Genomic DNA, 23214 nt, shown 5'->3' on the forward strand with positions numbered 1-23214 from the left:
AAGCGCCCAGAGGCACACTTCGTGTAGTACGTTCAGATAAATTACTTATACTTTAACAGTTGGAAAAAATCCGCTCTCACCTGGTTCAACCTCAACTTGTGAGGTATGTAATAGGCACTTCTGTTAATATACTCTTATCCCGTATTGTCCTCCTGTATGTCCTCAGGTCTCCACTTCTTCCTTGGAGTCTGCAGAGTGTTCCTGGAACTCTGCAACCTATATTTAGAGGGGACTGTAGCTTGTATGTAGGTTTCAGTCACAGAGGGGAGCAAAATGAGAGAAGTGAGGCGGAGACCTGCAGCTGTGGCGTCAGAGCCGGTCTGCTAAATTAATTGATGATTCATGCACCCGATTCCCTCAGAGTTCCAGGAACACTCTGCAGACTCCAAGGAAGAAGTGGAGACCTGAGGACATACAGGAGGACGATACGGGATAAGAGTATATTAACAGAAGTGCCTATTACATACCTCACAAGTTGAGGTTGAACCAGGTGAGAGCGGATTTTTTCCAACTGTTAAAGTATAAGTAATTTATCTGAACGTACTACACGAAGTGTGCCTCTGGGCGCTTGTTTTGTCTCACACTCTTCCAAATATATATATATATACACATATACACACGTGTATACATTTGAACAGGAGGGGTTGAGGACTTAATACAAAGGGTACACACCTTATAATTGACACCATGTGGAAGATAAGGTCAAAATACCTACTGAATTCTGCTTGATTATGGATCTGAAACAGTGATTATAGGGCTATCAGTTTGACATTTTAATGAGGCTGATGGAACAACAGTCACAAAAAAAAGAGAGAGGAATACAAATGGAGATAACATGCAGACCTAAGTTGGCATGAGAGTGACACTGCATCTATACTATATATGTATATATTAGTGCATGTGCATATAAATATATATGATATACCTGTATCTGTTTATCAGTATATATATTTTTTACATTTATATATGTATTATATATCAATATATATCTAGAAAAAAAGCATGCAAATTATTTTTATAAAACAAAATATATATAAATACACTCACTGTATATGTCTATATATTTTGTTTTATAAAAATAAAAAATAATTTGCATGCTTTTTTTCTACTGCAAACCTATCCACAACCCTTCACTTGTTCCCAGTTTGTTTGGATTTGAGAGCTTGCATTGTGTGGCTGTTTTAGGGACCCAGGTTTTGGAAGGGACCTTGACGTGGTACCTGGGCTTGTCCCATTTGGCCAGATGCAATAACTAACCCTTCCATTTTTGCTTTTAATCTGTGCTGAGTGCTTGTAAGTGAGTGCTGGACTTTCTTTGTGTGTTGTATTATTTTTTTTATTTTCCCTATGGGCCTTGCACCCAGGCCTGTCTGGGGTTAACTGATTGTGACTCTGGGAACAGCATAGCTTCCTGCGAGTGCCAGTGAGCACCCAGGGCGGTGCATGTTGCAGGGTCATGGATGTGTATCCAGTCCAGTCTGAGTGCAGTCCCCTTCCGTGTTTTATATATGTCTAGGGTGATTGTATAAGCTTGTGCACCCTTCACTTGTTCCCAGTTTGTTGGATTGAGAGCTTACATTGTATGTTTTAGGGACCCAGGTTTTGAAAGGGTCCTTGACGTGGTACCTGGGCTTGTCCCATTTGGCCAGATGCAGTAACTAACTCTTCAATTTTTGCTTTTAATCTTAGCTGAGTGCTTGTAAGTGAGTGCTGGACTTTCTCCATATGCCACTGAAAAACAGTAATCATTTTTACTAGAAGCCTTTTGCTCTATTTAAAATTAAAATTAAGGGGACACTAAACCAAACATTTTTCTTTCATGATTCAGTTAGAGAATACAATTTTAAACAACATTACAATTTACTTCTATGATCTAATTTGCTTAATTCTTTAGATATCCTTTGTTGAAGAAATAGCAATGCACATGGGTGAGCCAATCACACAAGGCATCTATGTGCAACAACCAATCAGCAGCTACTCAGCCTATCTAGATATGCTTTTCAGGAAATTATATCAAGAGAATTAAGCAAATTAGATAATAGAAGTGAATTAGAAAGTTGTTTAAAATGACATGCTCTATCTAAATCACAAAAGAAAAAAAATGGGTTTCATGTCCCTTTAAGTAGATGAAAACATGTTAAAGCATATTTATGCAAAATTCATTTTTAATAAAGGTTTTATGTATGTACTGTAAATATTTGCATTCCAATGTTCTGCAAATAGCAAAATATGTTCTATGTATTTCTAAATAGATATTTCTATATATATCTGTAAATATCTATAAAAATAAAGAGAGTGTTTTCAATCCTTCATTAAATATATGAAAGTATGTCCAAAGATAGTCTTATCCTTTATTAACCCCACATGGCTATTGCCCTAAGACTTCATGTGAGAGGCAACAACAGTCTCATACGGAATAATTGAATCAATCATAGAGCGCAGTCACTGATGTGAGTAAATGTCGGTGTGGGTCTAATACACAATCTTCCTTAAAAGTGTCTTACTCATGCAAGAAACCGCTATGCGGCTACCCACTTACCGACCTCACCGGATACTTCCTCAATATGTGATTGCTCTTGACGTCCTGGAAGTTGTCATCCACCGCAATGCTCGTACTCTTACTTCAACATCGAAGCAGCCCTCTGTACTTCCGATGCCCTTCCGATATCCAAACACTGGAAACAGCGTGAATGCGTGTGAATGCGTGTGTGACGTACCACGTGTACGTGCTCATCCAATCAGATTGGAGAGATTCCGGGACAAATTTCTTGATTGATAGCAAGCCTCAATAGGGAAGTCTAGCTGTCCACGCCAAACTGGGGTATGAATGGAGCACTTAAACACCGCTATTGCACATTTGCTGACCTGAAAAATTACACGAATCCACAAGCCCAAAGTTTTTCAGCAAAAAGTGCAAAATAGCGGTAAAAACATAAACTTTATTCAAGTGTAGTCACACTCATTAAAACATGGGGGTACCAGCATAAAAATATAACGAAAAACAACAAAAATCAAACATGAGAACAAATAGCTGACATGTTTCGGCACACAGCCGTAATCATAGCTAATGGGCACACCTGCATTAAACCTTTAGTACCCTTCTCTAAATTCTCATTGGTTGCAATAAAATCATGTTGAAATTGTCACTCCTCCCTATTGTTTACACTGTTACTTGCAATTCAATCTTGAATAAATATAATAGGGTAGAACTCCTAACTAGAGGAACATAATATTAACAAAATTATGTCTATTATATTGGATATAAATTCAAATTTAAAAAATACTTAGCCAGACTGATGTTACAACAATAATAAATTATAAATAGATAGCAGCAGTTATAATATCTTTTATATTAAAAAAGAACTTAATAGATAGTAGAAAAAACTGTAACCATACAATTCTTCCATTATTGCTGAAAAACTTTGGGCTTGTGGATTCGTGTAATTTTTCAGGTCAGCAAATGTGCAATAGCGGTGTTTAAGTGCTCCATTCATACCCCAGTTTGGCGTGGACAGCTAGACTTCCCTATTGAGGCTTGCTATCAATCAAGAAATTTGTCCCGGAATCTCTCCAATTTGATTGGATGAGCACGTACACGTGGTACGTCACACACGCATTCACGCTGTTTCCAGTGTTTGGATATCGGAAGGGCATCGGAAGTACAGAGGGCTGCTTCGATGTTGAAGTAAGAGTACGAGCATTGCGGTGGATGACAACTTCCAGGACGCCAAGAGCAATCACATATTGAGGAAGTATCCGGTGAGGTCGGTAAGTGGGTAGCCGCATAGCGGTTTCTTGCATGAGTAAGACACTTTTAAGGAAGATTGTGTATTAGACCCACACCGACATTTACTCACATCAGTGACTGCGCTCTATGATTGATTCAATTGTTCCGTATGAGACTGTTGTTGCCTCTCACATGAAGTCTTAGGGCAATATCCATGTGGGGTTAATAAAGGATAAGACTATCTTTGGACATACTTTCATATATTTAATGAAGGATTGAAAACACTCTCTTTATTTATTTTTCTGTGCATACCTGATAAAGCACAGTCTATTCATATCCTCATTTATCTAATTTGTCCATGAGCACTTTAAACATGGAGGGTACTGAGAATACAAATTTTTATTCACTTATGCCAGTGACTGATAGAGAATGTATGGATTTGGACAGAATTTTTTCTACGAATATTATGGACTACAACTTGAGTTGCTTGTTTGACGAAATGGAGAAACTACTCATTAAAGAAATGAAATTGCAATATGACATTTGGACTTTTGAAAGATACTTGAAATTAAATATGATACCAAGAGGACTTAGGCTCAATAAGTTTCCAACCTTTGAGGTCCAGGATGAGGAATTTATTTAGGCCTGGAATAGTATTCTCACTGAGTGTTCTGTTCGACTTATGTTACATTTGATATCATATAAAGTTAAATTGCTAACAACAGTAAGAGAGGAAATTGGGATACTGCAAATTGAAATGAATAGCAGAAAAAATGAAATAGATTTCCCTAAGTTTGATAATATTTTGAAAATATCTCTTACTGAGATTAAAACTTCAGTCCTGAATTTAAAGCACACAAAATATGTGAGAGATAAAACAGATTTTGACAACAAGAATGTTTATGTTTGGAACAAGACAGATAGATCAAACATAAGGAGATCACAGAATAGGGGTAGATCCAGGAGTAGGAACAGGAATAGTAATAGACATAATAGATCTCCAAGCAATACACTTACACCTGCACCCCATTCTGAAAGTAACAAGAATTCAGAAGTAAAAAAACAACAAGGAGAAAGTAATCAGGGTCAGAGCACACAGACTGGTATCTTAAAACCCAATATGCATCATAATGTTAATTTTCAGATTCCCAATTCACAAGTAGCTATATACAATGATGATCAGGGAGCGAAACAGAAGGAGATAGTGACACAAGCAGCAGCTATTAGCAAAGGTTCTAAATATGTGATGAGTCAACATACTAATCAATCTGGTCAGGCAAACCAAGATAAAGCAGAATTTGAGAAGGTTTTTCACATAGCATCAGAAAAAACAGGTATAGGTCACGAGCAAATAAGGTACTCAATAAGAGGGAACAGGACCAACACGAAGTACAAATGAATAATGTAATAAACCTTTCATCTAGAATACTCACTAAAGAACATCTTAATGTGTTGAGTCTGGGTCTCAATTTTGCACCAACAAATATGTTCAATGTTTTTGAGACTATGTTAGATCTAAATAAATTGATAAGGAACTTAACTTTACAGAAATTTTTTAGGGAATCACCATTGGAGGAGGAAACTAGGGTTGGAGTTGGTATACCTGAAGCATGTGAGGGTATTTGCACAACTTTTAAGGATGCTTGTGACATTAACACCCTTAATGCTTTGTCTATTGAAGGTCACACTGATCAGGACCACCCTTCTGTAAATGAGTTCAGTGGGTTTAAACCTTCATCTGACTTTTACCCTATACATTATAGGGGCACAATACTAGAGACCTTTTACAGAAGGGTGGAAAATGATCTTTTGAGTTTAAAAGAAACGACTGTTTCTCATGATAATTTATCACGCAATGCAAAAAGGGCATTGAATGAATTGAAAAGAATGGATGACATTACAATACGCAAGGCAGATAAGGGTGGTTCAATAGTTGTTCTCGACAGGACCGATTACGTTAAAGAGGCTTTACGCCAATTACAGAATACTGACAATTATGTTCCGTTACTAGGTGACCCTACTCAGATGTACCAAGCTACCCTAAAGACCATTTTGGATGATGCTTTGGAAGATGGGCACATCAATGAATCCACGAGGGATTACCTATATGTTGTGCCCATCTTCCATCATCTTCCATCATCTTCCCAAAGTGCATAAGAGTATTGATGACGTTAAAGGCCGCCCGATTGTGAGTGGTATAGGTTCTGTATCAGAGCATTTATCAGAGTGGTTGGATTCTATTTTGAATCCATTAGTTCTCAGATTACAAAGTTACTTGAGAGACACTAAACACGTCATTAATCTCTTAGAAGAAGAAAAGTGGGTGGAAGGAGAGTATAGGTGGGTGACAATTGATGTCACATCACTTTACTCCTCCATACCTCATGAGAGAGGGCTTGAAGCTATAACATATTTTCTGCACAATTTTACCAACTTTTCTGATGAATTAAAGGATTATGTACGAAGAGTCACTATGTATCTCCTGACACACAATTACTTCAAGTTTGAAGGGCTATTCTATCTCCAGAGGTTTGGGACAGCAATGGGTGCCAAGTTTGCACCATCTTTCGCCAACCTGTATATGGGTTGGTGGGAGCTGTCCCACATCTTTGGGGATAAGAATGCATTTAAAGATCAGATTGTGTTTTACAGGAGATACATAGATGACCTGCTTCTTATATGGAAGGGCACGGAAGATGAGTTGAACAACTTCATTTCCGGGATTAATAATAATGATATGGGTTTGAATTTTACTTTTGAACACCATAAAGAGAGCATTTGTGTCTTGGACTTGACTTTGACTGGTACTGGGAATGGGCGCATAACATGTGACACATATCGCAAGCCAATAACACGCAATACACTTTTGCATGCTAAGAGTTGCCATCCTCCACATGTACCCTTTTCAGTGGCAAAGGGACAATTTATAAGGTTAAGGAGAAACTGTACGGAGGATGGAGCTTTTAGCATGCAAAGCGAGGAGTTGAGGAAAAGACTCAAAGAGAGAGGCTACGCAGACACTATCCTGGATAAAGCACAGGGGCAGGTAGCCAGGATAGATAGGAAGACTTTACTCAATACAAGAAAGAGATCGGATAATATCAACCCAGTGAAAAAGAGTGAGTCTTACTTTGTCACTGAGTACAGCGCCCAATACAGAGATATCTGTAGAATAGTGAAGAAACATTTTAAAATGCTGGCAGCAGATGATGGTCTAGCAGAGTGTGTGGACAGAGGCCTAAAATGTTCATATAGGAAATGTAGAACTTTGGGTAATATTCTGTCCCCCTCTTGTTTACCAAAACCTAATAGAAAGTCTGAGAGCTCATGGATACAACACAAAGGGTTATATAAGTGTGGTAAACGTAAATGCAGACCTTGTGAATATGCAATATTTTCTGATAGCTTCCATTCTACTAGTACAGGAGAAACATTTAAGATTGATACATGCCTCAACTGTACTACTACATATGTTATTTATTTAATAACATGTATAGAGTGTTCTGTACAATATGTAGGATTAACCTCGAATGATGCCAACACGAGAATTAGGAATCATTTATCCACAATCAGTTGAGGCACAGCGACAACCCCTCTTGTTCAGCACTTTGCTAAAAGGCACAATAAGGATTTAACCACTTTTCGCTGGCAGGCTATTGAAAGGGTGGCTACCCCCCCTAGGGGAGGGGATAGAGACAAATTGCTGGGCAAGAGGGAGATGTTCTGGATATTTAGACTGGGTACCAGAGTCCCCTCAGGTTTGAACTCTGAGTTCGACTTAATTAATTATTGGAAATAGATTTTTTTAAATTTCTCTGAATTTGTGCTACTATAATGAATGTGGATTTGGTATAGCATATACTTAAATAAAGATAGGAATAATCCAGAATGAATGAATTTGATTATATTTGTCAATTCATTAGCTATATGCCAAGTCCATATTCGTTGCTGTATTGGGTGTTAGATAACGCTCTGCATTTTTTATAGATTTTTTTATAGAATTTTTCATACATTCTTTATCAGCAAATTTGGATGCAGTTAGTTTTTTCACTATTAATAATGGAAGAATTGTATGGTTACAGTTTTTTCTACTATCTATTAAGTTCTTTTTTAATATAAAAGATATTATAACTGCTGCTATCTATTTATAATTTATTATTGTTGTAACATCAGTCTGGCTAAGTATTTTTTAAATTTGAATTTATATCCAATATAATAGACATAATTTTGTTAATATTATGTTCCTCTAGTTAGGAGTTCTACCCTATTATATTTATTCAAGATTGAATTGCAAGTAACAATGTAAACAATAGGGAGGAGCGACAATTTCAACATGATTTTATTGCAACCAATGAGAATTTAGAGAAGGGTACTAAAGGTTTAATGCAGGTGTGCCCATTAGCTATGATTACGGCTGTGTGCCGAAACATGTCAGCTATTTGTTCTCATGTTTGATTTTTGTTGTTTTTCGTTATATTTTTATGCTGGTACCCCCATGTTTTAATGAGTGTGACTACACTTGAATAAAGTTTATGTTTTTACCGCTATTTTGCACTTTTTGCTGAAAAACTTTGGGCTTGTGTAAATATCTATAGCTATATATAATCATGTGTATATATATATATATATATATATATAAATAAGTACAGATATATATTTTACCAAAATACCATCAGATATATGTAGAAATATTTATTTAGGAATAAATATAACATATTCTGTTCTTTAAAAACATTGGAATGTGAAATATTTATATTTTCATGTCGGGTTTGCGTAAGAGTGGGGTGTTTTTTTTCCACTTTTTTTTCTTCATTGACTTCTATGGGGAAATACGTGAACGCACACACAATATTCTAACCGGCTTTTTGGGCTTGTCGGATTGGCAGGAGAGCGAAAAACAGTTTACTTTCAATTTGTAATATGAGCGCAACCTGACAAGCGCAAAAAAGCTTACTTCTAGCACAGTTAACGTTCGAGCGGAAGCATTAATTTGTTCTCTACTCGCAATCTGGGCACTTAAAGGGACAGTCAACACCAGAATTTTTAATGTTTTAAAAGATAGATAATCCCCTTATTAGTAGACTTACCAGACCTCACAGTTTGACTGAGATTGTCCCTGTTTGGAGGCGCTGTCCCAGTTTCCCACCTGATTGTTCATTCTGTCCCAGCCAGTGCCAACATTACAAGTACCGGCAATGCAAAAGCTGTTTTTTTTACATTCTGATTGCAATTGGCTAGCATAGCTGACATGGGCAGTATTATCAGGAAATGCTATACTGTGTAGGTTGCCTGAATGCCCCCTCTAATTTCAAGTACCACACAACCCTCTGATTGGAAGCCACACTCAGTGACACGCCCAAAAAGTTTTATTCATCCCAATCCAAAAATGCGCTGGGGTGAGAGGAACAGGGCCGCCATCAGGGGGTAACAGGGGTGACTCCTGTCAGGGGCCAATGTCAGAGTGCTGTTGAGTGTGGGAAATGTCATTACAAGGAGTAAAGCATTAGCATTTGAGAGGATTTCTGAGTGTGCACTAAACCACTATGCACAGTGTGAGACAGACTGCCTGAGTCAGACGTCAGATCACTTTCATTTGCAGAGGAGGTAGGACTTAGTAAATGTTTTTTATTTCTTTGTGCAATTTCAGATTGTAACTTCAGTGTGGTAGTAGTTGTATGGTGGGGCCAGGGGTCAATAAAAACAATTTTTTTTAGCAATATGCAGCAGCGTATTTATGATTATTTGACAATGCTGTAGAAATTCTATATTTAAAGCCATGCTTTTTTTAATTAATATATATATTAATTACATTCCAGTTTACTGCCCCTTTATGCAAGGACTTTCCAGGTGCAAGAAGGCATTTTACATCTGCATAAAATGTTATACTGTCAGACTAAGATTGCTCACTGTTTAAACTGAACAGTGTTAATTTAGCTTGTCTCATTTCACACTACAGCTGATTTAATTTTGAAATACATACAAACAAGCTTAAATCCTGCATTTAACCAGATCTAATGGTATGAGACTGCGTAACACAACTTATGGTTCCACCAAGACCATGTAGAGTACAGCATTTTCAAAATCCATAAGTACAGCTGACAGATGGAAATATTTGTACACCATATTTGAATTGATGCTCTTGGTTGGGGAAAATGGGGAAAAAAACAAACATATGTCAACCTTTCAAAAGTGCTTTTCTTCATCTAGCCATCTACCCAGATCATTAATGTACAATTTTGAATTCACAGAATTATTTTTGTTTGCACATTTACAAATATGATTCTTTAAAAAGTGATCTCTTAATTTCTGCAATTTTTTTTATCATGCATGTCACACACTGTTGATTTAGGGGATGCAATGTGCAGAAATGTTACCTCCTGTGAGTGTTTCTGTGGATGTGTGTGTTTATGTCTTTGTGCTTTTGTTTTTGTCTCTATAAGTGTGTATGTATTTTTTTTTCTGTGGGTCTCTCTGTGAGGGTGGATGTATATGTCTTTGTGCATTCTCTGTGGATGTCTGTGACGGTGTGTGCGTATGTCTTTGTGCTTTTTCTATGGGTGTCTCTGTGAGGATGTGTGTATGTATGTCTTTGTGTGTTTTTTGTGGATGTCTCTGTGAGGGTGTTTGCTTATGTCTGTGTGTTTTCTGTGGGTGTCTCTGTGAAGGTGTGTGTATGTCTGTGCATTTTCTGTGGGTATCTCTGTGAGAGTGTGTGTATGTCTTTGTGTGTTTTCTGTGGATGTCTCAATGAGGGTGTGTGTGTATGTATGTCTTTGTGTATTTTATGTGGTTGTCTCTCTGTGTGTGTATGTCTTTGTGTGTTTTCTGTGGGTGTCTCTGTGTGTGTGTGTGTATGTCTTTGTGTGTTTTCTGAGTCTCTGTCGGTGTTTCCTTGGGTGTATGTGTAATTTTGTGTTTGAGTTTGTGTGTGTGCATGTGTCCATTGTCTGTTACTTTTTAGAACATTTTTTACCTTACTACTGATTATTCACATCTTCCTACAGACTTTGAGACTAATGAGACCTTTCCGGAAAGTAACCAATCCACCATTTAACCTTTAAATTATTGTTTAGGCAGTTCAGGGCCCTTCCTTTCAGCCACTGCATGGTGTTGTCATCATTTAGTTGGCATCTTCCTTGACAAAAAGATAATCAATATTTTGTTTTGTAAATCTCCTTTTTTTTACAAAACTGTAGTCTACCTCATTACTTGTCAGGTCAATGTAAACAAGTGCTGAGTGTCTGTTTGGATATCTGTGTCTGAGATTGTTTGTGTGTTTCTTTGTGTATCTGCTAGAGTGTTTATATGTGAATCCTTATGTGTGAGTGTGTGTTTCTGTGTTTATGTGGTACTACCTTTACAACATTTCCAAGTTTTACTACACTTAAGAATAAAGTGCATATCAGTTTTAGTCACTTGGTCAACAATTGCACATGTAAAAGGGGGTGTGGGGGGGCCTGATCAATGGTTAAGTCAGGGGCCCCAAACTTTCTAGTGGCAGCCCTGGAGAGGAATTTAAGGTGTCATCTGCTAAAACACTGACAGCAGCAGTGACAGTGCAGGGCAGAACCGGGGCTATAAGAAATTGGTAATAATTGTGGAAGGAAAGGGAAGAAAATACTGAACCAGGACACAAAGAGAGTCAGTTACGGAAGTAAAGCAGGACCAGAAAGAGTTAATCAAAACCATGGCACCAAGGCACACAGGGCAGAACAGGAGCGAATAAGACCAGGAATATCCAAGCTACCTCCCGTACACACTACCATGCCTCCCCTCAGAGTGAGCATAATCCGTTTGGGAAATTGGTGAGTCAGAATCATCAGTCATCACTGTGCCACAAGCAGTGAATATCACTCATTTGGGTCATAGTCTCATAAGGACTGACCCGTTGAAACTAGGAGGTACATAATAAATGCAACCAACTGGGGTCTTGGTGTAGTATTATCCAGTACTGGTTTTTAGTTACAGGAGCAACAATTACGTCAATAAATGGTGAAATCCTAATCTTTTCACTGTTTGGGTCAGTGCTTACCATGAATGCTACATGATTAGTTATAATTCACTACCTCTACTCTAACCTCCCATCACTAGACTAGCGATAACCTCTTAACCACAACCATTAACCACTAATGACTTCTAGTTACTATAGGCTTATCGATTAGGATGCAAGGAATGTAGTTGTTATTCCCCCCCAAAGCTCTAGGGAGCCACATTAGACAACTTTTTCTGTCTCTTCTCTGTCTATTATACAGCAGACGCATAGAGGTTTAATACAGATTTTAAAATTAGCCTTTGTTGTCCCCCCAATGAAGCATTCAAGTGCAACAGATCAAATGACTACTCTTATATATTAATGAAAAATAGAAGGGAAGGGTGTAAAGGAGGAGCTCAGTTTTTTACAGTTTGCTACGGGGCCTAGGGTTTCTTTAGTTATGCCCCAGACTGGTCAAGCAGTAGCCTCCCATCAATGAGCATTCTGCCCCTGCTCTTCAACTACTGACTGTTCATTCAGTTTTATTACTAAAATCTGGTCATGAACACAGACCAGCAGTTTAATGCTTCCATATCACAGTACCTACCTCCATCTCTGTACAATTTGCATTGGTCATACTAATCACAATTAACACTGCAAACACAGATGCCAACATGTATATTGTTCAATATAATATAATTCCTCTATATATGTAGAAATACTAATTTGCATAGCCACATCCTCACCATCTCTGAGTAGTTTCTGCTTTAACTTCTGCCTTTTCCAACCCTAACTACTTTCATATAGCTGAATGATCTAGTACCACTTGTTGATACCTTCTATTCCAGTCAGAGCCTATTTTTAAAGAGATTAAATGATGCATTTGTGGGTATTTTGGAATAAACAGCATGTAATAAGAGGCGGCCTTCAGGGGCTTAGAAATTATCATATGAACCTTCTAGGCTTAGCTTTCAACTAAGAATACCAAGAGAACAAAGCAAAATTGGGAATAAAAATAAATTGGAAAGTTGTTTAAAATTACATGCCCTATTTAAAACATGAAAGTTTTTTTGGACTTTAATGTTTCGCCTTGTCTTGCAATATATGCAAACATCACTGTCATATAGCACAATAAGAGAAGGAATAGTAAACAAAGTACAGAAAAAATAGACTTAACAATTGTCAGATAAAAACAAAGGTAAATGCTCATTGTTCACACCAGCATATAGACAGAAAACAGGGGATTTTATTGGATTCTATGGGGCCGATTTATGTATGTGCGAAGGGACATGGTCCCCTATAGCGTATCATGTTCGCCGCACATTGATAAATGCCGACTTGTGAACTGCTTGTGCAATGCCGCCCCCTTCAGATTCGCAGCCAATTGGCCACTAGCAGGGGGGTGTCAATCAATGTAGCATTTTATTCTTAATTAAAAACAACTGCGCTAGACTGTTTTGGGGCTTTAAAATTGGTTGGAGTGGGGTGTTAGGAAGAAAAAAAAATGGCACTGAAAAGGGCCTTTTCTTTGTGGTCTATGGGAACTGTGTGCTCCCACTATATATATATATATAGTGCTTTTTTGTAGGGGTACTCACCTGTACTGAGTACCCCCACCTCTGCCAACAGGTAATATTTGCAATCATCATGTAAATACTCTAGTTTTCACAAGAGGGGGCTGCAAAATACATCAAATATAGTAAATAATGTTGTCCCTTTACTTTTTTATAAAGTTACTGAGCAGAATTTAACAATCAATAATCAATGAGTACCGGCACTTTTTTTTTAGTACTGGCACCTTTTCTTTTACAAAAAAGCACTGTATGTATATATAATATGTATACATACTGTATATATTTATGTGTTAATATGTGTATATACTATATTAAACACACACACACACATATATATATATATATATATATATATATATATATATATATATATATAAAAGCATATGCATATATATTTACAAACTGTAGCCGTGAAAATTGTATAAACTGTTGCGCTACCCTTTTCCAATATTATATGGTTACCATGTATATAACACAGATGTATACAGAATATATATAACACAGATGTATACAGCATATATATATAACACAGATGTATACAGCATATATATATATAACACAGATGTATACAGCATATATATAACACAGATGTATACAGCATATAACTATAACATCAGAAGTTTCTGATCATAAATACAAAGTTATACGGAATGCATTGTGGACTCTCAATACAAAGTGATCCGTGTGTCTAAAACCCCTATATGTATTGTCCACAGTTATATATATGAAACTTGATGTCCAGTAAAGACTAGAGGGGTATACTCCTAAAACACAGACCTTATAATAGAAGATCTACCTTCAGTTGGAAGCACAAATATCTGTTGACGATTATGAGTCAAATGATGATATGACAAATAGGTCAGGGAATAGATTCCACAAAATGCTATTTTCTTTTTGTGTAGGGCTGAGGCTTTGTGTAAGTGGAGGTTTCCTGTAGTACGTCTCCCAAAAAGATACTAGAAAGATAAAAGAGAAAACACAAGCGCCCAAACGGACCTCTAAGGGTAAAAGTTTTAATTAACAAATAAAAAAGCGCAAATATAAAAATGCACGTACAAGATATAAAATCACAAATGCAATTAGTGATAATATCACTGTATATACTCCTGGGCCAGTAGTATTCTTATTGAACCTTAAACTGCTTAAACTGTTCTCCTAATGTGATCACCGATCCGGTGAAGGGGTCTGTCACAGGGCTAGTTCAGATGTACAGTCCAGCTGGCGTTGCTACAGTGACACGTTTCCTCAACGCGTTTTGTCTGGTTGCCCCCAGACTTTTTCAAGAGGTATGTTACGGAGCTTTAATTCTCTGATCTTAAATAGTCCATTTGCAAACCTTCCCGGTTTTCATATCGGTTTGTGATAGGTTGTGCATGTTCAAATCAATTCCCATTCCAATTGGGCTGTATGCCTGTCAGTCTTATGTTAGTCTAGCGTGCCCCAATGATTGGTTAGATATGAACAGATACAAAGTGGCACTTTGTTACTATGTTAAAAATTATGTAAAACAATAACATTTTCCTTTAATTGTTAGCGCTAGTCGTAGAATCAAACATAATGATAAAATAACCATCCGCTGTTGTTAAAAAAGCTAAAATCAATTTTAATCGTTCATACATCTAATATGTGATGGTCTAAATAGTAATATCCTGACTGGCGTTATCTAGTTTTTAAGTACTTCATTATACAACATATATTAATATGAGGTTAACTTATCATTAAGCAATGTAGGATGCATATTGCATAAAAAAGTTTAAGATATGATCAACAAGTAACTGAAAGTAATATCTATTTTCATATAAATAGGGACCACATTTCACATAGGAATTTGCATAGATGTGCATTCTAGATAGTACTTCATTTTTAGGCACTTAGTATTACTACTGATTCATAACACACATTATAAATAGGATAGATCTTCTATTATTTCAGAATAAAAACTAGAGAAAGCCAGTCAGGATATTACTATTTAGACCATCACATATTAGATGTATGAACAATTAAAATTGATTTTAGCTTTTTAACAACAGCGGATGGTTATTTTATCATTATGTTTGATTCTACGGCTAGCGCTAACAATTAAAGGAAAATGTTATTGTTTTACATAATTTTTAACATAGTAACAAAGTGCCACTTTGTATCTGTTCATATCTAACCAATCATTGGGGCACACTAGACTAAAATAAGACTGACAGGCATACAGCCCAATTGGAATGGGAATTGATTTGAACATGCACAACCTATCACAAACCGATATGAAAACCGGGAAGGTTTGCAAATGGACTATTTAAGATCGGAGAATTAAAGCTCTGTAACATACCTCTTGAAAAAGTCTGGGGGCAACCAGATGAAACGCGTTGAGGAAACGTGTCACCGTAACAACGCCAGCCGGACTGTACATCTGAACTAGCCCTGTGACAGACCCTGTCCCCCTCACCGGATCAGTGATCACATTAGAAGAACAGTTAAGCAGTTCAAGGTTCAATAAGAATACTACCGGCCCAGGAGTATATACGGTGATATTATGACTAATTGCATTTGTGATTTTATATCTTGTACGTGCATTTTTATTTTTGCGCTTTATTTGTTAATTAAAACTTTTACCCTTAGAGGTCCGTTTGGGTGCTTGTGTTTTCTCTTTTCTCTTTCTAAACTGCTGCCATCCCTGCGTTACTTACCCCCTTCACTGCACAAGGTTCTGATGCCATCTCTGAGTCCACGGAACCACACGTTTCCGTGGAGTCCACAGCTCTCTTTGGAGTCCACGGAACCACACTCTCATGAGCACAATACTTCCCAGTAATATTAACACAAGCTCGTGTTCGCATTGCTGTTAACTTGTAATACCAGCGCACATTTGCGTGCACTGACATTACACAGTGGAGCGCAAATATCACTTTCATGAAAGCGATATTTAGCGCTCCACTTGTAATCTGGCCCTAAAGGAGTAATGTAATAATTATCGCCTAGATTACGAGTTTTGTGGTAAGGTAAAAAAGCAGCGCTAACAGGTCCTAACGCTGCTTTTTTACGCCAGCTGCTATTACGAGTCTTGCAGGTATAGGTGCACCGCACACTTTTTTGGCCTTACCGCAAACCGACTTACGTAAAGTTCGTAAACACTTTTTTCTATGGGACTTCCATAGTGCTGGTATTACGAGTTTGTCCTGGGAGGCCAAAAAGTGAGCAGTACAGCCTATACCGACATGATTCCTATCGCATTTTAAAGTCAGTAGTTATGAGTTTTACACTACAACTCTGTAGCATAAAACTCATAACTAAAGTGCTAAAAAGTACACTAACACCCATAAACTACCTATTAACCCCTAAACCGAGGCCATCCCGCATTGCAAACATTATAATAAAAAATTTAACCCCTAATCTGCCGCTCCGGACATCGCCGCCACTATAATAAACATATTAACCTCTAAACCGCCGCACTCCCGCCTCGCAAACACTAGTTAAATATTATTAACCCCTAATCTGCAGCCCCTAACATCGCCGCCACCTACATTATTCTCATTAACCCCTAATCTTCCGCTCCGGACATCGCTGCAACCTACATTATTTTTATTAACTCCTAATCTGCTGCCCCCAACATCGCCACCACCTACCTACATTTATTAACCCTTAATCTGCCATCCCCAACGTCGCCGCCACTATTCTAAATTTATTAACCCTTTAAACCTAAGTCTAACCCTTACCCTAACACCCCCTAACTTAAATATAATTTAAATAAATCTAAATAAAATTACTATCATTAACTAAATTATTCCTATTTAAAACTAAATACTTACCTATAAAATAAACCCTAAGCTAGCTACAATATAACTAATAGTTACATTGTATCTAGCTTAGGGTTTATTTTTATTTTACAGGCAAGTTTGTATTTATTTTAACTAGGTAGAATAGTTATTAAATAGTTATTAACTATTTAATAATTACCTAGCTAAAATAAATAGAAATTTACCTGTAAAATAAACCTAACCTAAGTTTTACTAACACCGAACACTACACTACAACTACACCAACCCCCCAAATAAAAGCCTAACTAAAAAAACCTAAGCTCCCCATTGCCCTGATAAGGGCATTTGGATGGGCATTGCCCTTAAAAGGGCATTTAGCTCTGTTGCTGCCCAAAGCCCTAACCTAAAAATAAAACCCACCCAATGCACCCTTAAAAAATCCTAACACTAACCCAGGGCAATGGGGTGCTTAGGTTTTTTTAGTTAGGCTTTTATTTGGGGGGTTGGTTGTGTGGGTGGTGGGTTTTACTGTTGGGGTGGTTGTTTGTATTTTCGTTTACAGGTAAAAGATCTGATTTCTTTGGGGCAATGCCCCGCAAAAGGCCCTTTTAAGGGCTATTGGTAGTTTAGTTTAGGCTAAGGTTTTTTTTTTATTTTGGGGGTGCTTTTTTTATTTTGATAGGGCTATTAGATTAGGTGTAATTAGTTTAAAGATCTTGTGATTTGTTTTTTATTTTCTGTAATTTAGTGGGGTTTTTTTGTGATTTAGCTAATTTAATTTAATTTATTTAATTGTATTTAATGTAGGGAATTTATTTAATTGTAGTGTAGTGTTAGGTGTTAGTGTAACTTAAGTTAGGTTTTATTTTGGTAAATTTGTATTTATTTTAGCTAGGTAGTTAGTAAATAGTTAATAACTAATTAGTAACTATTCTACCTAGTTAAAATAAATACAAACTTGCCTGTAAAATAAAAATAAACCCTAAGCTAGCTACAATGTAACCATCAGTTATATTGTAGCTTGCTTAGGGTTTATTTTATAGGTAAGTATTTAGTTTTAAATATGAATAATTTAGTTAATGATAGTAATTTTATTTAGATTTATTTAAATTATATTTAAGTTAGGGGGTGTTAGGGTTAGGGTTAGACTTAGGTTTAGGGGTTAATAAATTTAGAATAGTGGCGGCGACGTTGGGGCGGCAGATTAGGGGTTAATAAATGTAGGTAGGTTGCGGCGACATTAGGGGAGGGAGATTAGGGGTTAATTTATATAATGTAGGTGTCGGCGATGTTGGGGGCAGCAGATTAGGGGTTAATAAGTATAATGTAGGTGGCGACGATGTCTGAAGCAGCAGATTAGGGGTTAATAAATATAATGTAGGTGTCTGCGATGTAGGGGGCGGCAGATTAGGGTTAAATAAGTGTAAGATTAGGGGTGTTTAGACTCGGGGTTCATGTTAGGGTGTTAGGTGTAAACATAAAATGTATTTCCCCATTGGAATCAATGGGGCTGCGTTACTGAGTTTTACGCTGCTTTTTGACAGGTGTTAGAATTTTTCTCAGACGGCTCTCCCCATTGATGTCTATGGGGAAATCGTGCACGAGCACGTACGACCAGCTCACAGCTGACTTAAGCAGCGCTGGTATTGGAGTGTGGTATGGGGCTTAATTTTGCTCTATGCTCACTTCTTGCCTTTTTTTAATGCCGGGTTTGTAAAAACCTGTAATACCAGCGCTGCAGGTAAGTGAGCGGTGAGAAAAAAACTGCAGGATAGCACCGCACAGCTCATAACGCAAGTCTCGTTATGTAGCCGAAAATTTGTAATAAAAATATAATTAATATATAATAATATAATAATATAATTAATAGGGTTGCACCGATACCATTTTTGTATGACTGAGTACAAGTACCGATACTTGTTTTCAAATACTCGCCGATACCAATTACCGATACTTTTTTTTTTTTAATGTCATGTGACAGTAAACCAAGCACAATACAGATTATTTAAGATTCCTTCTTTATAATTATAAAGGGCTGTAATTTGAAAGCTATTATGAAATAATAAAAGTTTTATTTGTCACAAAGTTCACTGAACATGTTTATAAATAAAAAATATTACAATAAAATATTACATTTAAAGCGGTGATGCAATTGGGTTGTAGGGCTGTTATATAACATAAATCTGACATTTGTATGGAGGTTCGACTCTAAGTTGAACAGTCTTTCACTACTGCATGGGGCAGAAAGATATTTTTGGGCCATTTTAGCCAGAGCTGGAAATCTGTTTATTAACTGCCCAGTACTTCAGGGGTTTGTCTGAACGAGGTACAGTGATCTCTCCTACAATAATACAAATAACAGCAATTTGTATTGGCAGAACAGTAGTAAACAATTTTTTTTTAGTTTAGTCTCCACTCCAGTTTAAAATGAAATGGGAACATGCAGTTTAAAAAAAACGCCTCAAGATAGCATATGGGTAGGAAGTGGAGGTATCGGTTTAAGTATCGGTGCATTTGCACGAGTACAAGTACTCATGCAAATACTTGGTATCGGTACCGATACCGATACTAGTATCGGTATCGGTGCAACCCTAATAATTAATATAATGAAAAAATGCACCCAGCAGAAAGGAACGGCGTATATGAAAACTAACTTTTATTAAAGAAACACTAAATAAAACAGAATTGAATAATTGACAAATACACAATAAAAGAGACGATTCAATAGCACTTACTTTTGAATATGTTAAGGCAAATTTCAAAGTTAACCCGGTTTTCCCTCCCCCCTGTATCATGTGACAGCCATCAGCCAATCACAATGCTCAGTAGAAGCAGGAGTATCAGAATGTGTGCTTATAAAAATAATGTGCTTGTTTTGATTATGGAAGTATACTGGAGTTTTTTTTTAATTGCATGATTTATCTGAATCATTAAATTGTAATTTTGACTTTAGTGATCCTTTAAATTCTGTTTAAAACAACGAGTGTGATACAGTCTCAGTGGGCCAACAAACACGCATAGTTGAGTGAATAATTTGAAGGGACAGTATACACTAATTTTCAAATAACTGCATGTAATTCACACTACTATTAAGAAGACTATGCACAGATACTGATCTAAAAAACTAGTATAAAACTTTTTTAAACTTACTGAGAAGCTCCCAGTTTAGCTCTGATGATGAGGTTAGGCTGGGACACCCAGTGAAATGGACTGCGAAAGCAGGAAGAGCAGACCCTCTCCTGCATATGAAAAGACCCATTACACAGTAACAAGCAAGAGTCTTTAGACTTGGGTCTACATCTGATACTTTGGGGCTTGGTTAGGAGTCTGGAATTCAGCCCAATGTTATTAAAACATATAAAAAAAAATAAGCAAATCTATACATTGTTACAAAAACACTCCCAGGTGGGCTATATAAATGGACAATCTACCAAACATTTATCCAAAGAAAAATCTAGTATCCCTTTAATGGAGATGCTTAAAGGAAGCAGCAAGGAAATTGCATTTCAAGCAAAGCATAGTCAAGTTTAACTTAGAAATGAGTAATAACATTTCTCTTTAATCTTAGTGAATATAGAAAACGGAGTCACAATGTTAAGTTAGAGAATGCAGCTTCTAAAACTCGCTTTTATCATCATCACTTTATGAATATATAGAACCATGGCCAACTGGTTCTGCACTAGTTTCTGCGGTCCCCGGTAAAAGAAACTAAATATAAGTGCTTTGGGGGCTCCTGGTGGGTGGGCAAACAAAGTGGCCATAACTTAAAAAAGCCCTCTGGAGGGGGAAAGAGCAAATAGAGGGTACCCTCCAACTTTACCTAAATATAGCCCTGTGCAATTGGACATTAATATGTGTGGTTAAAGGGACATAAAACCCAGTTTTTTTCTTTTATGATTACAATAGAGAATACAATTTGCTTCATTCTCATGTTATTCTTTGTTAAAGTGATATCTTTATAGGTAGAGTGCACATGCCTGAAGCACTACATGAAAGGACATAGTGCTGCCCTCTAGTGCTCTGCTAATTTATAACATTGTTGCAAAACTGCCTGCCATATAGTGTTGCAGACACGTGCACACTCCTGAACTTACAGCTCTGATTTTTAGCAAAGGATAACAAGAAAACAAAGACAATTTGATAATAGAAATACATTGGAAAGTTGTTTAAAATTGTATGTTCTGAATCCTGAAAGAACATGTTGGCGTTTATGTCCCTTTAAGAGCAGTACATGTATATGCAGCCCCAGGTCATTTTTTTAATAATATCATTGACTGTGTTTTTCCTTTCTGTCTTATCAGGTTTGTTGGTGGATATTACCGGTCAGTACAATTTAGTTTTCTATGCCAGTGCCGTCGCGGTGACTTCCTCAGGAATCTTCATGGGTTTAGCCTCTCTTGCTCTGGATAGGAAAGAAGCAAAGGCCAGAAAAAGCAACCAAGAAACCGCAGAAAATGGTGACCGAGAAGAGCAATTGGATATAAAATACTCTCCTTCCTAAGGCTCTCTTGTGTGAGCTCCCTCTCTGCAGCATTACAATTCCCACTCTGCCGTCACTCAGGACCCATGCAAGTTATTCCGTTCTGAGTGGTTGAGGATTGTAAGAGAATGCTCGTTTTGGGAACATAATGTCATGTACTGTTACTGCAACTGATGGCTGATGTTTGAGTGAGGTACAACTGAGTGGGGTGTCAGTGAGGCCAGTATTGTTTTCTTCAATGTGGGAGATATTTTATGGGGGCCGTGGCTTCCCATTTTGTGCTCAGGCTGATTTCATTTGGACTTGACATATTTGAGGGTTCTTCTCTATTTATATATATAGTCTCATTTGCTTCCTGAAACACAGAAGAGCCCCATAGACTTGTGAGATATGTTTGGCACTTTAAAGATTTTGTCTATGTGGATAGCTGAGACCCCTCCAATAAGGAACCCCAAGGAAATGTAATCTACTTGAAGCTGGGAAGCCTTGCTGGATCTGCAAAGACCTCATTGGTCAGTTGGATCACCCAAAAAGACACTTGGATTAATCAGGATTAATAACTCCCACATATTTCCATCATGAATGTATTTTTCTGCGGTGGGGTTTCCACCAAAGTTCTATAACCTTTCATTTCAGAGCAATGTGCAATCATAATGGTCCTAATTTATTTCTCTGGATCATGACAAATAATTATCACAACTGCGGCAGCGTTTTTATTTTTATATCACTTTTGAAATGTTTTTAATGTTCAACTATCCATGGTCCAAAGGTTATTGCAATTTCTTGATGTGACTCTATTTAAACCTTATCAAATGACTTTACTCCAGGGATAACATTATTTAAGTATTTATAAGGAAGCATAAAAAAAGAAAGTTTGCTTCTGACTGTTCCTATTCAATGTAACACTCATATCTAAGGTGCCAGCAATATCTGCTCCATAAATCTCTTGCTTTTCAGTCTTATCTTAAAGACGCGCACAACCTTATGTGACCTTCTCCCTTTGCCTTAAAGGGTCATGAAACACAAAATGTTTCTTTCATAATTTAGATAGAACGTACAATTTTAGACAAGTAAGTTGGAAAGTTTTTTTGAAAGTGTATGCTGTGTCTGAATCACGAGTATCTAATTATGACTTTAAGGGGTCAGCAGTACCTTTACTATTCCTTTTTTCAGTATCATATGTTGGGCCGACAGGGTCTCTGGTTTTCCTCTTTATACTTTTAGCTCACAGGTCTTCAGTGCCTACTACATGACTCTCTCCTTTTTTTCTGTTGTTAAAGGGACAGCCAAGTCAAAATTAAACTTTCATGATTCAGAAAGGGTATGTCATTTTAAACAACTTTCCAACTTACTTTTATCATCAAATTTGTTATCTTGGTATTCTTTGTTGAAAGCTAAACCTAGGCTCATTTGCTATTTTCTAAGCTATTGAAGTTTTCCTCTTATATCACAGCTAGACACTGTTAGTTCATGTGTGCCATATAAATAACATTCTGCTCACTCCTGTGTAGTTATTTATGAGCTAGCACTAATTTGTATATCTGTCTAAAGAACTAAAATAAGGGGGGCAGTCTGCAGAGGCGTAGATACAAGGTAATCACAGAGGTAAAATGTTTATTAACAGTGCTGGTTATGCAGAACCGAGGAATGGGTAATAAAGGAATTATCTATCTTTTTAAACAATATAAATCAGTGACTCACAGTGCATAGCCAGT

At 37.0% G+C, this 23214-nt stretch overlaps 1 protein-coding gene across 2 annotated transcripts in view; it reads left to right on the forward strand.

Annotated features, from left to right (window-relative positions):
* The window catches only part of SLC16A5 (solute carrier family 16 member 5), a 168705-nt gene extending 145706 nt beyond the window's left edge, over positions 1-22999 (forward strand). For both annotated transcript variants that reach the window (XM_053708886.1, XM_053708887.1), the window contains exon 5: positions 21321-22999. In XM_053708886.1, coding sequence (XP_053564861.1) covers positions 21321-21520 — 200 coding nt within the window. In that variant the 3' untranslated portion in view covers positions 21521-22999. The remainder of the gene's footprint in view (positions 1-21320) is intronic.
* Positions 23000-23214: the final 215 nt, after the last annotated feature.

The sequence above is a fragment of the Bombina bombina genome, chromosome 1 (assembly GCF_027579735.1).
Source record: "Bombina bombina isolate aBomBom1 chromosome 1, aBomBom1.pri, whole genome shotgun sequence".
Lineage (NCBI taxonomy): Eukaryota > Metazoa > Chordata > Amphibia > Anura > Bombinatoridae > Bombina > Bombina bombina.